Source organism: Lygodium microphyllum, chromosome 8 (genome assembly GCF_053477565.2).
Source record: "Lygodium microphyllum isolate KBCC chromosome 8, Lygodium_microphyllum_v1.1.10, whole genome shotgun sequence".
In the NCBI taxonomy this organism is placed as follows: domain Eukaryota; kingdom Viridiplantae; phylum Streptophyta; class Polypodiopsida; order Schizaeales; family Lygodiaceae; genus Lygodium; species Lygodium microphyllum.
In genome coordinates, this window is record NC_141142.1 from 37,205,315 (window position 1) to 37,222,705 (window position 17,391).

The following is a 17,391-nucleotide window of genomic DNA, read 5'->3' on the forward strand; positions in this document are numbered from 1 at the left end:
CACAGCCAAGACATCGGATTTCAGCTTAATGGGATAAGCCCAAACTTTCCGTGAAAAATCATCTATGAAAGTAACAAAATACTTGGCACCACCCATAGACTGACAAGGCATGGACCCACAAATATTCGAATGTACCAATGCCAAGGGCTCACTCATGCGTGGCCTACTAGACTTCTTATGCGTAGACCTAGTCTGCCAGCCATAAAGACAATGCTCGCATAAATCAAAACATGCATAATCAAGGGGCGGTAAGTACTACAAACCAGAAAGCATTTTCATTCCCTTCAAAGACATATGGCCCAAACGGGCATGCCAAAGAGATACATGTGGGATAGAACCCACAGACAAAACATGATCAAGGGAAGAAGTGGATACAATCAAGGGATAGAGGCTGCCAGCCTTGGCACCTCTCGCAATCACAAGTCTGCCACGAGTGATCTTCCGTGCAGAGTCTCCAAAAGATACATGATAACCCACGTCATCAAGCTGCCCAGTTGACATGAGACTACATGTCAAAGCAAGTACATGATGTACATCCTGCATAACAAAACTGCTGCCAAAAGGAAACTACAGCCTAACATCACAAATGCCCACAATATCAAGAGAGCTGTCATCATCCAAGCGCAAAGAACCCGAAATAGTACGGTATGAATGAAACCACTCTCGACAAGGTGTCACATGAATTGACGCACCTGAGTCCAAGAGCCAGCACTGTGCATACATAGAGTGTATCTCTGTCATCTATGAAACACTAGAAGAAGCTGCAAGGATATAATCATCATCAACATCCTCAAGCTGCATAACATTGATCTCTTCAATTTTAACACTGGACTTCGCAGGCACTATGCTGCGATCAGAAGACTTATCCTGCACTTTGTCTTTCCCCTTATCTTTGTGCCTTTCATTGCGCAGTTCATGGCATTGTGGCCTAATATGGCCCTTTTTTCCACAATTGTGACAAGTAACATATGCATTCCTGCCACGGGATTTGCTGCATGACTTCCCACGAGACTTGGACTGAGATTTCTGAGAATCCCATCCACGGCCACTGCCCCCACTACCATGCTGTCCATACCCATCATTTCTACCTCTAACTGTAATAGCATGTGACACACGAGAGGCATCCAAATTCTTACGATTAACCCCTTCCTGTAGAAAAGCACTCTCAACATCAGATAATTTTAAGGTAGCAGTAAAGGCACATAATGCAGTGCGAAATACATCCCATGACTCATTAAGAGTACCAAGCAAGAAAAGAGGAGTGACATCCTCTACAAAAGTGATGTCCTGCGAAGTCAAGTTCTTGAGTATAGCATGGAACTGGCTCAAGTGAGCAGACATAGTCACATTCTCCTTCATGCACAGATCCATAAACTACTTTAGCCAATACATCTGACTTGCTGGACTTTTCTTGTCATAGAGATTCTTGATTTTATCCCACAACTGCCATGCACTCTATTCTTCCTCAAATACATTGTAATGAACCTATTCTGTGAGAGATAATACAATAGTGGACTTGCATAACTCATCAAGATCAAGCCATTCCTCATCTGGCATAGTTGCAGGCGGATTCCTGCTCAATCTCAATGGTTTGATCTGCGATTTCTGCACCAATACCTGCCAAATCTGGCTCTTCCAATAAGAGTAATTCATAACATCAAGCTTACTGATGTTGAAAATAGCATGATCAATGGACAAACTCGCTATAATGCAGGCTAGAAGACTATAGACAATTCAAATCTGCTTGCTGTTTACTACAGAAAATGACCAAAAAATCACCAAAATCAAGAGAAAATGGCAAGAAAAGTGTAACCAAAGCTGATGTCTACCAAGTACTAGTGAAAGTACATCATTTCAAAATACTTCAGCATGAAAAATCCATGTCAATCCGGAGTTATATGCTTGCTGTAATAAATGACAGCATGGTACTGTGAGAGTCAATTGTTGACCAAATCACTGTGCCAAGTCAATAAATGATAGCCAAGACATGACCAGCCATAAACGGGCATAAATCACCACCAAACAGTCATCAAGACCTTGAGCAAACACCCAAACATGTCACCAAAGCATACATCAGTGAGATGAGTAGGCATACCCCCCGGACAGTAGGGCAAAGTATACATAACACTGGCAAGACCTGACACCTGTAGGTTTATGCTCACAAGAGTGCAAAGCCCAAGCTCAGGTCAAAAGCAACTCCAAGATATCAATGCATGAACCATGCAACATTTAAGTGTAAGAGATCCCAAAGTCTCAAGTGTCTGCAAAATGCTCAAATAGCATAAACCTCCTGCTCAATGTCGGTCAAGCATACAAGATGCTCCCACTAGCCCAAAAGGCGGATAAAGAAGCTCAACAGCTTAAGCAAACCAAGTCAAAGTACCAAAGTTAGGTAACCAAGACAATGCCTCAATAGCATCCAAGGTCATAATGGAAAAAGCCAAGTCGTAACGGAAAAATCCAAGTTAATGTCTAACTGCTCAAGGGAATACTCAAATGAATGTCAAGACGAGCTCAAACAACTACCATCCACAGCCAAAGCATAAAACATTCACCAAGACATCATAACCCGTACTGGGTAGCCTAAGCGTAAACCATGTCATAGATGAAATGCCAGCTGCAAAGAAGTGACAGTCAAACCCAAATCGAGCTCTAATCTCAGCTCAAAAGCATTCCAAAGCATAAACAAGACATGTGGCATAGTCCAAATACATCATGACATCATACCGAGTAGCTGGGAGCACCCCGTGACCAATAGGCATAACCCAACTATAGCATAAATAGCTTCAACCCTAAAGTTTCTAGCAATATATAACCTCTGTAAAGTGAGAAAATCAGTGCTCAATCCAAGCTCAAATCCATAGGCATACATTCCTGTATGTATAGGCACCAACCGGGCATAATCGGACATCAAATGCTAAGACCTGTAAGCATAAAATTGAAGTAACAGGTGGCTGCCCTATTTTGGATAGATCTGGGATTGTTCAAAACAGTCAATGGCTGAGATAAATCAGCTCCAAATGCATCTCACATAAGAGGCATAACATCCACAAGTGATTTGGTATCAATAGACATCAGTAGAAGCATCACATAAGCCATAGGCATACAAATACATGCTGTCTCAGACCTGAAATCTGTTGCAAAATATTCTATCATCATAATTTGACAAATCTGACATCACCATCGCGTTCGGAGTGTGCCAAAACCCCAACTTAGACTCTTACATTGCCTAAATCGGGTTCCGAATGCCCGAGATATGACAAAAATAGTGATTTTTGGGCCAGATTTTGAAACAGGCGCAAAAAAAAACGTGAGCTAGCTGGGGGGGATTGCTGTCCCATGTGCCAACAATAGGGCCCAAAGGGGGCACAAATGGGGGCCAAAGAAGGCCTACACCAAGCCTCAGCAAGTCTTGATAGGCTGGAAGCAAGATCCAAGTGAAGGAAGCTCCAAGAAGTGTGTGCTATGGTTGCCCATAACCTATGAAAACCCTGTTTACCTAGACCTATGGATTAAAGTAAAACTCTGAAATAATGAAGCAATACCTCAATGTCAATGCCCTGATGGTACCTCAATAGGCGCCGGGAAGAAGCTCGGGAAGTCGGGGAGTGATGAGAGCTCAAGAGAATGAGCTATGGCTGCCGGGAAGGAGACCCAGTGGGAGTGGGGAGTTGATGGGAAGCTGAGAATGCCACGAGCCAAGCTCAAGAGTCGGAAGCCGTGCTCTGATACCGGTTGAAAGGAGAGAAGGATCGAAGCTTGCTCTCGAGAGCTATGGCGGGAGAGCAAGAGCAAGAAAGAGAGAGAGACAAGAAATGGGAACTCCAACGGTCACAATGTGTGACCATGCCTTCCTTTATTCAAACTGTCACTAAAAGAATAAAGAATCAATTGACGGTGACAGGCGCCCGCCACTTGCAGTGTGCAGTGGCGGTGACTATCAGTGTAGTAATACACGAGTGGCTAAGCGGAGGTGCCTTTACCCCCAACATTTCTAAGGTCTAAAATGAAACAAGATTTTGTGTGGAAGTCAATCTTAAGGTTGAGGCCCAAGGTAATCTAATGAACTCTCCTTATCTATGGCTCAATGTGGTTGCATGGACTATAAGTTAAAAATAAATTTTAAAAAGTTTCTTTTCTTAAAATAGACATGGTGATTCTATTTTTAAAATATCTCGCGATAGAAATCCAATCTTTAAAAACAGCCCGCTAAAGTTATTGAAAACAACAAGATCTACAACTTTTGTGTTGGATGTTTTTCCATCTAAGCAACACACAGAGAGATATTCCAAAATTGGTGCTATAGAGTAGATCATAGAACAACCACATCTTGCATGAAGATCAACCTTTCCAATCTTGGCACTCAAGTCTCTCTCCAAGAAAAGAAGCTCTTGGAGCCTATAAAAGGGGAGGGTTTCATTGGGTGTGGGAGAGGTGAAGGAAGCATCACTTTGGGTGCATGAAAGAGGAGGAGAGAAGGCGGTTTAAGTCTCACAAAGTGCTGCGGAAGCTCTAATGAAATCAAGTTCCAAGAGGAGACCCCTTACACATATTGTGTAGGAGAGAAGGTGCAAGTGCTGCAGAAGCTCTACATGAAATCAAGTTCTAAGAGGAGATCCCTACACTATGTGTAGGAGAGAAAGAGAGACTCAAGAAGGATCAAAAGATGCCAACTTCCAAGTTGTGCAAGTGTTAGCCGGTTGTATGCCATGCAAGGAACCGTGATCTTGTTCCCAAGATCTACAAGTTAAGAACTGGTTTATGTGTAATGGAGGAGCTTGCTCCTTGTCAATAATATAACTCCACAAGGAGGGGGACTGGCCCATCTTCCAGTCCCTAGTGTGTTGTCAATCTCTCTCTCTCTCTCTCTCTCTCTCTCTCTCTCTCTCTCTCTCTCTACATCTTTCTTTTCTCATCTGTTCTCTCTTTGCACCAGCATAATATTCACCATATATCTTTTAAGTATATAAGAAGGTCGAGCGTGTATCTCGGATCTTATAACACTTGGTGTCAACATTCATATTATCTTTTAAATCACATACATAAAGCAAAAACATTGAACAAAATACTCAATTATTGCTTTGAAGAATTGCATATGGGTTACCATATTCATGGTGTCTCAAGTTACTCTATCTTGGATCTCATACTTCTTATCCTTGTTAGTGAGCTGTACCCTCTTTTTCTGGGAAGAGATGGTTGAGTCTACCCTTATGATTTTAGGGCCTTCTAAGTCAGATGCCATAACCATCAATATTTGTGGTACAAGAGGGGTCTTCATTGTTGTAGCCTTAGATTTAGAGTTTGAGCTTATTAATGTAAGGTATTATAGTCTTCACTTTGTCATATGAATTGGCATTTAACATTTGGCAAACTTTTGCTAGAGTATCCATCTCATCATTCTTTAATCCAAGCTTCATCAAGAATAGTGCTTGCTTGCCTTGTTAGATGTGTGCAAGCTTTTAATAGTTTGTGTACCTCTAGCATGTGATATGTTTTTGCCACTACATCATTAACAACATTGATTGACATCAATGCTTGGGCTTGATTTTTATTGAACACCTTGCTAAAATGGACCCTTTTCCATAAAAACCCTATGCCTTTTTTTCAAATTATATTAAAACCTCATTTTGTAAATGTAATCTTATAAAATTTACTAAATAAGATAACCCTTCTATTGATAGCACATGATACACTTATATTTTTTGTACGAAAATAGAGCACAACAAAAGATAACATTAATGAACACAAGTACAAAAGAGAATAGGTGAGAATAGAAAAAAATTGTTTTTACTAGATTGATACAACCGATGGTTGAAAGTTATATCCACTGATACACTTTTGTGAGCTTCAATGGCGATCTAGATAGATGTTAGATGGAGGACATTGAGTATAAAAGATACATAACTCTCTTACCATGTGCTTAATAGCTACACTATATTATATATACATAAGAACCTCATAAAAAGAGCAACATCATATTTCGGGAAAAGGTGGATTCATAAAGTGGATGTAAGGTGAATCCATAAAGTTGATGGTGGGTCCATAAAGTGTGAAGTGGTAAATGGAGGTGGCTAGGTAAGGTTGTTGAGGAGGAATGTTGAATATACATGTAGGATATAAATTACCCTCTATCAATATGTAGGATGGGTTCCTCTCAACTCATTAGTCACACGATTTACCTTAACTTATTGTCCATATGGTCCATCCAACCCATCGACCATTGCCCAAGAATATTCCAAGGAACATTTTCCCAATAATATTTTGTAGACCCCCATAACTAATCACTTAATGCATACCACTACCTTCATTAACTCTTTCCCACTTCCTCCCATAACCATCTAGTCTTGTGTCTAAACTGGGAACCCTACCAATGCCCAATGTCTATCATGGCTTCTCCTTATTTAGGAGCCTTACAATGTTTGTCACTTGGACCATAGACATGTGTTTCAGAGGTGGACAAGTTAGTGACTTCCAATACCCCCCCTTAATGTCCCCCTAAAAGTGAACTACTTATTATTTGGTCCAACACCAAGTTGATGAAGATGTCATGCTAGCTAATCACTCCCAAGAACCTTGGGAAATATGTCAAAATGATTATCCTTTGTAGAACAATATCCCACCTCCACAACTCCATCCTTAATAAGCTCCCACACACCTAGTATCCAATAGTTTTATCAAGGTGCATTCGGAAAGTTACTCAGGACTTCAGCTATATAACCAAGATTTGGCCTAGTATTACATAGAAAGATAAGACTTCCCACAAGCTTCTAATATTTGATGATGTTCATAGGTCATTATGCATTTTGTAATGAGAGTTTTACATTTACTTTCATTGGTGAAACCACCACCTTATACTCAGTCATTGTGATGAGTACCTTCAAAATATCCCTAGCACACCTTCACTAGGAAATGAAGATTTCACCATGTTCTTAAGATGCCCCAATGCCTAAATGGAAATGCGCAAGCCTCAAGTAAATCATTTCAAATGCAAAACTTATCATCTCCCTAATCTTTTATGCTCATTGTCTCCTATGATGATCAAGTCATTTATGTATAAAACAATGATTACATAATTGCCATCCTTCCTAAACACATACAAGTTAGCACGAGAAGCACTTCTGGAAAGCTTAGCACTTTTAAAAAATCCATTCTACACAATGCCTTTCTAAGTGTGCAAACCTTATTTTCTTCACCGAGCACCTCAAATCCTAGTGGTTGGGCCATAGATAACTCCTCCTTGAGATGTCCATTCAAGAATATAGACTTCACATCCATCTAAAAGAGTATCTAGCTCTTATGAGTAGCCAAGGCTAGTGCCACATAAATGGTGGTTATCCTAGTTGTAGGCACAAATGTTTCTTAAATATCAAAGCCTTTTATTTGAAACTAGTCTTGTGCTACAAGTTGGGCCTTGTACTTTTCTAAAGACTTGTATGATTTGTACTTGGTCTTCCAAACCCATTTTGTATTAATTACTTTCGTATGTTTTGGTTGATCAACCAAGTCCCAAGTTTGAATTTTGGTGTTATTGTCATATTTTGATGGCAGCTTTTCACTTTGGATTATCCACAGCCTCATCCGAACTTGTAGGCTCCTTTACTTGCATCTTGTCAACCAATAAGATTGTATTGACAATGAGTTCATAAGTCCTTCTTTTCTCCTCTATCCTCTTTGATCTTCAAAGTCCATTAGTAGATAGTTCCTCCTCAGTTTGTAAGAGCTAGATTATTCTAATCAAAGGGTTGATTTGCACGGTTAGGAAGTGCCATTAGTTGTAATGCCAAAGTAGGTTGTTCTACTCGAGGAACTTCATCATTTGGGAGATCCGTCTCCTTCTTTATAGAAACTTTAGCATTTTGTGTAAGTATAGGGTGGGTTACTTCTTTTTTTGATGATAACATAGAGGATCCTTTCTCTTCCATTGCACGTGGTTGCTTCATAAACACTACATTTCAACTAGAAATTACCTTCTTAGTCTCACAATCATACAGCTGGTAATCTTTAGATATGAACATAACACTCATGTCCACATGTTGTAAAATGTACAATAGAGAGTTTCTTACCAAAGTAGGTTTGTTGAGATGCTTTTGCCTTTAGCACCTGAATGTAGCTCTAGTTGAGGATATATACTACTATTTTGATTACTTCATGCCAAAATGGGTTTGGTAATTCTTTTCCCTGTAGCATACATTGAGCCATCTCAATGATAATACAGTTGTACCATGATGCCATTTTGTGGAAGCTTGGCTTTCACTCACCTACATTGTGGGGCACATCCATAGTTATAGGAGCACACCCTTGCATGGGGCACTCTCACAAGCATGCACCTTGCCATTTCCACAAGAAGATCAAGATTTTATGAACTACTAAATTTAATTTTATTTTCAAGATGAGATAATGGTTTGGTTTTCTTCTCCTTACACCTTTTGTCTATGCTCAAAACTTGAAGTTAAAGATGATGAAGTGGTTAGTTGAGATGAAGATGTAGATAAGGGTGAATAATGTTGATGCCTTTGTTGATGATGAGATTTTCCAAGAGGATGGTGTAATTATTTGTTACTTCATGAGGATCCATCGGAAAAGGCATTGGATGACTTTGAAGAAGAGGATGGGCTTTGATGAGATCTATTTCTTTGTCTTGAAGTAGAATGAGACCTTTAGTTGTTCCACCACTTACCCTCCTACAAAGCTTCTAGATTGGTGCCTTATTGGACTATTTTCCTTAGATTGTTTAGGCTTCTTCTCAAGTCTTCTTAGCTTGAGAAGTTCCTTGGGAATATTTTGAAACTACTACAATGTACACCCTCTCTAGAACAAGATAAGTAAGTGTATGGAAAGGGCATGCTTACAGAATAAAGACACATGAACATAAGGGAAAACTCAATGAAATAATGGGATTTGATTGGGGCCATTGTGGTTAAGCATGTTTGGGGCATGAGAAATGCTATCATTAAGCATATCTAAGGCATGAGGAATGTTCTTAGGTTGGGAAGCTCAAAGGTGCAAGTGTGCTTATTGGTGAAATTATTTGATGTTAATGCAATATGTACTTGCTTGTATTAGGCATCTTATGTTCGAAAATCCATGCTATAGATTTGCTTATAAGCTACCTAGGAAAGCTTTGTAAGTTTTGAGTTCTATGCCTTGCTTGGAGGATGAGCCTTTTTTTGAGATGTACATTATTAATAAAGTTTTTTTGACTTTTATGCTTTTAAAATCAAAGAGTTTAAAATAAGGCAATGTTTTGAAATGATTGTGATTGGTCTTATGTTACCCTTATACAATGCACACATGATGGGAAAACAAGATATGAGTAAGTTAAGCTTTTTAGAAACTCAGTGGTTGCATAGCTATTGATGAAAATAGCATTGTAAAAAGCTGTGAACATTGTTAAGCTTAGTCTTGGACTTGTAATTGGTTGAAAATATAACGAATGGGATAACTGTTAAACAAAGGTAACATGTACACAATCCATAGCTTTTTGCTTAGGCATTGATACCTTTTACCTTACAATGGTATATTATCCTGTTCATCGCGTGCATAGTATACAAGGGTTGGGGGAGGTCAATTTTACTTAATGTAAAGGAGGGTTCTAGAGACTATGGCAAAATGATTCCTATAGGAAACTTTGATCGCAAACATCTCTCTCTCACATTTACTTAATCTAAAGGAGGGTTCTAGAGACTATCGTAAAACGATCAAGGATTATAGGGAGACTCTATAGATCACGCAGCTCTCGCGCTCTCTCTCACACACATACATACACGCTCTCTCTGTGTTTGTGAATATCAGCATTCGACATGGCAGCTCTTTCAGCCTCCTCTTCTGCTGCTGCAGTCACTGGCGCGCCTGCTGCCCCGCGCTGCTTTACGACGACCCCACCCACGACGCGGCTCTTTTTCTGTCCAGGTTTGCGTTTCACCCTCCACGGTTGGCGATGAAGCTGTGTCTTCACACATTAGATATGGCCATCTTACATACCTGCAATCACAAATTTAAGTTTTAGATAATTTTCACAGGTGGGAGAAGGGGCTCTTTTCCCATGTTTTTCCCTCTATAGTGTTAACATCATGAGCTTGGGGGCCAGCAGTCCCCCCTGCCCCCAACTGCACCAAGCCAGGTATCTGGTGCCTCCCTTGCAGAAGCTCATAAAGTTGTCATAGTTCACATTGTGGGAATTATAATGAGAATGGTATTAGAGACTGGTAATAGCGTCCCTCCCCTTGTGGCTAAGGGGTGGGGGCCGGCAGTTCCGTGGCCCCAATCGCACCCAGCTAGGTAATGCCTCACAGAAGCTCATAATGCTGTCATAGTCCACAATGTGGGAATTATAGTGGGAGTTTTTGCGAATGGTGGTGATAGCGTCCCTCTCCTTGTGGCTAATTGCTCAGACTTAGTTAGTCCCCTCTGTCAATATCAAATGACGCTATTCTACTGACAAGATTATTTAGGGCATTCAGTGATGTTGGAATCTGGAGAAGCTTCGAATGAGTGACATAATGCATTGGAGGATGATTACTCTGTCTGCATCCTTACAGAGCTTGAGTCGAATTAACTAGGAGTGAGGCCTTTTTACTTATATGTCTTTCCTACTCACAAATAACAGAATTATGTCTTCATACCACAGAGAGAGAGAGAGCATTGTAGTCCTAAAACTTTGGAAAAGATTGCTGTTTTGAGAGCATTCGAGATATGCAATGCCGGAAAGGGTTAATTGTTTTTATCGTGCATATTGAAGCATTGCACGTATTTTTGAGAGTGTTAGGATCACATTTTTCAAAACTTGGAAAGCTTTTGAAATGTATAACAACTTAATGTGCAGCAAAAGAGAGGATTTCAATCAACCTGAGCGCTAGAAACACAGGCTTTGGCTCTCTGAAAATGACCACTGCAAAAGCTGCTATTAAAGAAGTTGATGTGTCCAAGGTGCGCCTTCAGGAGTCAACTTCTGTTTATTTATGTAGGGAGTGCACTTAAGTTTTCACTTTTGACCATGTAACATGCTGTACAGGTTGTCCCACAAGCTGATAGAGTTCTGGTCAGGCTGGAAGAACTTCCTGAGGTATGGCAGCTGTAGGGAAAATTCTTTTGCTCTTTAAATATAATATGATTTTGTAATGATTGGTCATTTGTGGAGGAAGAGCGGAGGTGTTGGCGTTTACCTGCATTGTGCAGACAGAGTCCAATTACTGCTGTACACAAACTTGAAAACAGGGATCGACCTGCTTCATCAAGAAAAAGCTGCACACAAACTGTGATCTTCTGAATCCGCGATAAGCTCTAGATGGATGATACATCTAAAAAGTTGTGGACGAAAGATGATGTTGATGGTGTCTCTCAAAACTTAGACTGCAAGCAATGGCTATATGGAATACTTGACTGAGTATTCTAAGTCTCATGTTATGGGGAGTATCTCATGTGCCAGAAATCAAGTTTATTATGTATGTGGTGTAGCTCTAGTTGTTTCATTCCTGTTTGTGGTGGCACTACTTTCAGTTCATGAGCCTACCCATTTACTTTCCTCAGAACTGTTAAGAGCATATTTTACAACAAGCCATTTGCCTTTAGGTACCAGTATATAGTGGCTCGGTCTCTTTTCTGTTATGTAGGTGACAGAATTTCGGCCCTAGGTTTCATGTGCAACCTGTATTGGAGTAATTTAGGCTTCAGGCAGGGTAGACTAAAACCTTTGTTGTGAACATTTACTCAACTGTCAGAGAGGTGGGCTGAACACCTGCTGTAGGTTTTAGCATGCCCCTTACAAGGTTAATTTTAGAAGTTTTTATTAATCTGCATCCAAAAATCTATGCAGGCTCATACGTTCTGGTCTATTTTTTTTCATTTTCTGTGTATCACGCAGGGTTGTTTTTTGCAATAGCTGTACCCTCCACTATGTCGGAATATTAATTGATCACTTAAATTAACATTTTGAGCTGTTTTCAAATCAGGAATCAAGTCTAAGTGAATTGACTCTTTCTTACTTTTTTGAATCTGTACTTGGTGAATCTGTACTTGGTGAAGTGTTTCTTCATCTCTTCACAGTTCTCTCTTAGTTTTAAAGAGTTAATCAGGATTCGGTTCAAGTCCTTTCTCTTACTTCTTTTGAATCTGTACTCGGCAATGTGCTTCTTCATCTCGTCACAGTTTTCTCTTAGTTTTATAGAGTTAGTAATGTAGTCCTTGTAGTCAGATCTGTTTGCTTGTCATTTCTGTAGAGCTCTGAACTGCTGCATGTTTTCTAAGGGTACTGCAATATTGTGTTTTACTTTAAGCTTAGTTCGCATCATAATGAAGCACTTGGGTATTTGTGCAGAAATCTGTTGGTGGTGTGCTACTTCCAAAGTCTGCAGTTAAGTTTGAGCATTACCTTTGTGGAGAGGTAAGCTGGGTAAGGTTTGGTTATGTTGGAAAGTTTTATGCTGTATGCAAGATACTTTTGCAAACTACGTATTTGATCTTGACAGTCTGAGAGATGCATTTGGATGCAGATTTTATCTGCAGGTAAAGATGCAGGAGCTGTAAGTGTTGGCCAAAAGGTTTGTTGAACTAGACTTCATTTTGGAGAGCAAAGGGCTGCTTTTTTCTCTCTCTGGTTGATATGTGTGTCAAAAATGCTTTCTAATTCAGCCTCTCCTTTTTCTAGGTTCTGTTCTCTGATCTGAATGCCTATGAGGTAGTTAGCTTCAAAGGAAATTTCCTATGCCTTTGTGGCCATCAGCCATGCTTCTAGATTTTCTGCTCTATGATGTCAGCAAATGCACACTGGTGTAGGTTTTCATTGACTGTCTTAGCTTTGTTTCAGGTCAACCTGGGTACCACTGAAAGACTCTGCTTTGTCAAGTCAGGAGACCTTCTAGCATTTGTGGAGTAAAGTGCTTTTCCTTTGAAGGGGATGCATGGTCGTTGGGCTATGCTGTGTTAACAAAGCTGCTGATGTGGTGGGGAACTTAGCTGGTCTAGACTCTTTCTGCCATGCAGATTAGATATGTAAAGTCTACTGGACACACTGTTAACTTTTATGAGGGGAGCATGCACAGTAGGTCTGCGGGATTAGTGACTGGTTTTTTTGAGGATATCAAAGCTGCCCTGTCGGTGATCTTTATCAAGGCTATCAGCCACAATTGGCTTCAACCTCAACTTGAAAGGGATTAGTTATTTCAACATGACAGCTTACCATTAGTAGACTTCTGAAGGAATTACGCTTCTCTCCTGCTTAATTTTTTAATGGTATCTTTTTTCTGTACCACTTAAGATGTTGAGAGTAAAGCTGTTGGGGTTGGCATGATGTATTTCTTGATCAGTCCTTGCAATAAAATGGCTTATCCATCTTGTGCATTTTGGATCAGTCTGTAATTGGACTAGTCTCCCCCTTGAGAGGGTCAGCATGTTAATTTTTGCAAAATCATGGCTTGCAAACGTATATTACACTTGTACACACATAGACAGGCAAATTTAGAGGGAGTTCAGTTGCTGTGTATTGTTATGGAGATGCGTTTTATTGATGAGTCATTGGCTTGTTCAGTTGATACAGATTTAGTGCAGTGTGAGATGTTAGGTAGATTTAGACAAATACTTTGATGCTTGTTGGATGGCATGCTTTAGTGCAGATGCTTGTCTGTCTGTAATTTGTCAATGTAGCTTGTACAGAAGTAGAACATCTTATTAACACTTGGAAGACACATGAATGTACTAGCTCTTATTTGGTGGAAGACAAATAACATGCTTTATAATCTACGATATATGAGTTTAGACATCAAACAATGAATCAATGGCTCCAAAATAGTCTCATACGTTCATGAGAATAGCCTGAAACCTATGCAGCCCATGTAAGCATGTAAATCCTTATTTTGGATTCCCAAAATAATCATGCATTCCAAAACATTAATCTTGTATTTTGTCACTGTATTAGAACAAAATACATCAAAAGGTCCCACAAAAAATCTTGTTTTGGGATAGCCAAGTCGTCTTCAAGCACAGATAAGAGATATATCACAGAGAAAATTCCATAAACAGTTGTGTTGGCTTATTTTCTTGCATATGTAGTGCTTTTCAGCTTACATCAACCCCAAACATTAGTCTTGTATTCCATGACAACAGTGAAGCAAGAGGCATCAAAATAGTCAGACTTTTCCCTTGTTTTAGGACATCGAAGAGCATTCTTCAAGCATAAATGAAAGAGAGCTCTATGGATAGTAGTGCTGCCTCGTTTTCTTGCATGTATAGGTGTGGATTTCAACACTCCAGAAATCTCAAAGTAGCCCTTGGTTAGCCTTGGATTAACATTTGTCTCAGGTGTTAGCTGCCACTACTCACAAGGCATGGTTAGAGGCAAAGGAGCTCCTCTACCATAAGGGAACTACCAATTCATCTGATAGGGATTTTGTTGGTAGGGGAGAAAATGGAAAGTCCCCTTGGCAAATGGTAGTTGGCTATGTTGTGCCCAAATCTCCCACAATTGGTGCAAGACCATAGTCATGGATTGAAGCATTTGTTGAAAGGTGGTTGCCTCCATATTGCACAAAATGGACATTAGGCCTTGGTGTGTGTTCTTCAAAGGCTTCTTTGAGCTTTGCAAGCTCCATTGGGAGACTCCATGCTTCTTGGGAGAGATTTCTCCCTTTTTGCTTCTCTTGTTCATCAAGGAGCTTTCACACTGTCTTGTTTGCTGATTGAATGGCTTCTACTAGTTAATTGCTTCAATAGATCATCAAACCTATAGCCTCTTCATGGGTATGTGCTAGTTGATCACATCTCAAGTTAGACTTGCTTTTTAGATATTTCTTTAGTTTCTCATTCTTATTTCTATATGTGAAGACCATAGTTATAGCCTTTTGATTGGGTCTTTTGCTACAAGTTTCCTATAAAGACTATGTATGTGTGTTAGGTACTCTTGGATTTTGTCTTTGTCTTTTTGGCTTACATTTGCAATTTTGAAAAATAAGATTATTCACATATCTTGCTTTCAAGAACCTCTTTATAAATAGGACTTTGAGCACATTAGAGTTGCTCTTCTTAGTATCATTTAAACTAAAAAACCAAGTGTTTCATTTCTCTTTGAAGCATAGCTTGAAAACTTGTGCTCTTAAGTCATCTTGGAGGTTATCGGCTTTATAGGCTTGCTCAAACCATTCAATGAAACTATATAAATCATCTTCCTCTTGCACTTGTCAACTTGCTTTATGACAATTGAACATTTTGACTAGCCTCCAAAGCATGGTGTCACTCCTAGTCTAATTAAAATCCAAGCAACTAGGATAGCTTTGCTTCTTCTTTTTTTTTTTTTGCTTCTATTGGGCCAAATCGCTACTTGATTAGGAGTTTTGAGGGTGTATTATTTGCATGCGATGATTCAACACTCTTCAATTCTTTTGGTTTTTCAAGCATAGTTCCTCTTACTAGATGTCAGCTTTGTTGGATTTTCTCTATATTTGTCTATTTTCTAAGAACAATCAAAGTGCTTTCTACCATCTCCATAGCCTTCATGGTTGCAACTTTGTACTATGTGTTGACTTGAAGCTACATCTATTGCAACATCTGTTACTGATGGTTTTGTTGCTATTGTTGCGTGTATGCATTCAAGGTGTGTAGAAGCTACTGAAATTCTTCAATAGACTCAAATGTACCTCCTAAAAAGGGTAATTCTTCCATCTTGCTAACAATGTGGCCTTCATGTGAGGTTTACCAAATATTCGAGGGATAATGTGCTTGGCTAGGATCTGGTCAAATGTTAGAGCCCGAGATGGAGGCTATGATTGATGCATTACTGCACATGGATGCATGATCATCTCATTTATTAAGAGAGAAGGCATCTATACCATTATATGATGGGTGCCAAGTATCTCACTTAAGGACACTCCTTGCACTCCTAAGTATATAGGCAAAGTATAGATGGAGCGATGCAAGTTTGTTCAAATTATTCAAGTGTATATTATACTCCTTTGTCTTGATGTATAAATAAAAATAATTTTTTATTTTTTATAGGTGTTTGGATTATTTTCAGAGTGCTAAAATATCACATATTACCATTTGAAAATATGATACCCGAGTCTCGTGATGATGCATGACAAGTGTTACAGAAGCTTAGCATGTTTTATAATAGCATTCATGCATGTGTCAATGATTGTGTGCTCTTTCTACAAGAATATGAGTCCATGGAAACATGTCCAAAGTGTAGTGCTCACACATATCACCAAGATTTGTAGGGACAAACCGTCCTCAAAATGTTCTCAAACACTTTTCACTTATACTACACATTCATAACATATTTTACACATCAAACATGGTAAATTTAACAACATGGCATGTGTAAAATAGCTCCATTGGAATCCAACGAATACTAGCAGACTCATGAGCATGGGGTCACAGACTCTATCTTTCCAAGCTTTACACAGAAGCCAAGAAATATCTGGCTTGGTCTTGCTATGGATGGTATGAATCCATTTGGGCTCCAATTTACTTCTTACAATGTGTGGTCAGTAGTCTTTATGAACTACAACATTTCACCATGGCTTTCTATGAGGAAGGGACACCCAATTCTTAGCTTGCTTATTTCTAGGCACTTCAAAGTCAAGAATATGGATGTCCATCACTATCCATTCCATTAGTTGATGAGCTCAAGATTTTATGGGAGGAGAGGATTAGTGTGGAAGATATGAGCAAGCATATTGGGAGGCAGTCCATTAACATACGAGCCATTCTTTTATGGACCATGCATGACTTTTTAGGATTTAAGGAGTGCTCAATTAGGCTTGCTTCTGTTGTTAGTGTTGGCATCTCACATGACTCGTTTATGTCTCTGTTAACTAGATATAGATATTATTGCAGGCCTCGTCACATTGGGTTACCATGTGTGTCCATTGTGTGGACCAAAGTTGGACTACTGAAGGTCACGGATCATGAAGAAGATACTCTATTAGGAGCATGCCATATTCTTGTTGGAGGGCCATGAGTTGAGAGTGGGATTCTTTGGACAACCTTCCATATGAATGAATACCCAAAGCTAGTATGAGTGGAAGATGGTCTACAAAGAGTTGCTTCCAAGTGGAATGCAATTATTTTTAGTTTTCTACAAGTTGCCATATTAGACCAATTTATAAATCAACCATTTTTGAGATCACATGCACATTATCAAGAATGTTGGGGCAGCTTGCAGTGGGACCATATCATAGGAAAGAAAGACACTCTAGGAGCATGAATGGATTTTAAGGAGGTAGGGAATATGGAAATGTGGCTTTGATGGTCGTGTATAACTACCTCATGCTCCTTGGGTCCTATCCAATAAAGAGAAGCGTTGTTGGAGGGGTTTTTGTTGAAAGGTCGTATCCACCGGGGATCAAAGATAGAAGGAAGTAGAGATAGGAGATGGAAGAGAAGAAAAAAAGAATAGACAAG

General features: G+C 39.6%; 1 protein-coding gene across 1 annotated transcript; it reads left to right on the forward strand.

The window, feature by feature from the left end:
• Positions 1-9,642: 9,642 nt before the first annotated feature.
• On the forward strand, positions 9,643-13,326 carry LOC148032163 (10 kDa chaperonin 1, chloroplastic-like). Its single transcript, XM_087682801.1, has 7 exons — positions 9,643-9,909; positions 10,823-10,926; positions 11,012-11,062; positions 12,314-12,379; positions 12,489-12,536; positions 12,644-12,673; positions 12,803-13,326. The coding sequence occupies exons 1-7, from the start codon at positions 9,801-9,803 to the stop codon at positions 12,869-12,871; spliced, it is 477 nt and encodes a 158-aa protein (XP_087538927.1). The 5' UTR covers positions 9,643-9,800; the 3' UTR covers positions 12,872-13,326.
• Positions 13,327-17,391: the final 4,065 nt, after the last annotated feature.

Excerpts from the sequence above, each read along its gene's own strand:
- LOC148032163 (XM_087682801.1), top strand. The coding sequence starts at position 9,801 with ATGGCAGCTCTTTCAGCCTCCTCTTCTGCTGCTGCAGTCACTGGCGCG. Across the intron at positions 9,910-10,822 it reads GCGGCTCTTTTTCTGTCCAG|CAAAAGAGAGGATTTCAATC; the intron begins GTTTGCGTTTCA and ends CTTAATGTGCAG. Across the intron at positions 11,063-12,313 it reads GGCTGGAAGAACTTCCTGAG|AAATCTGTTGGTGGTGTGCT; the intron begins GTATGGCAGCTG and ends GTATTTGTGCAG.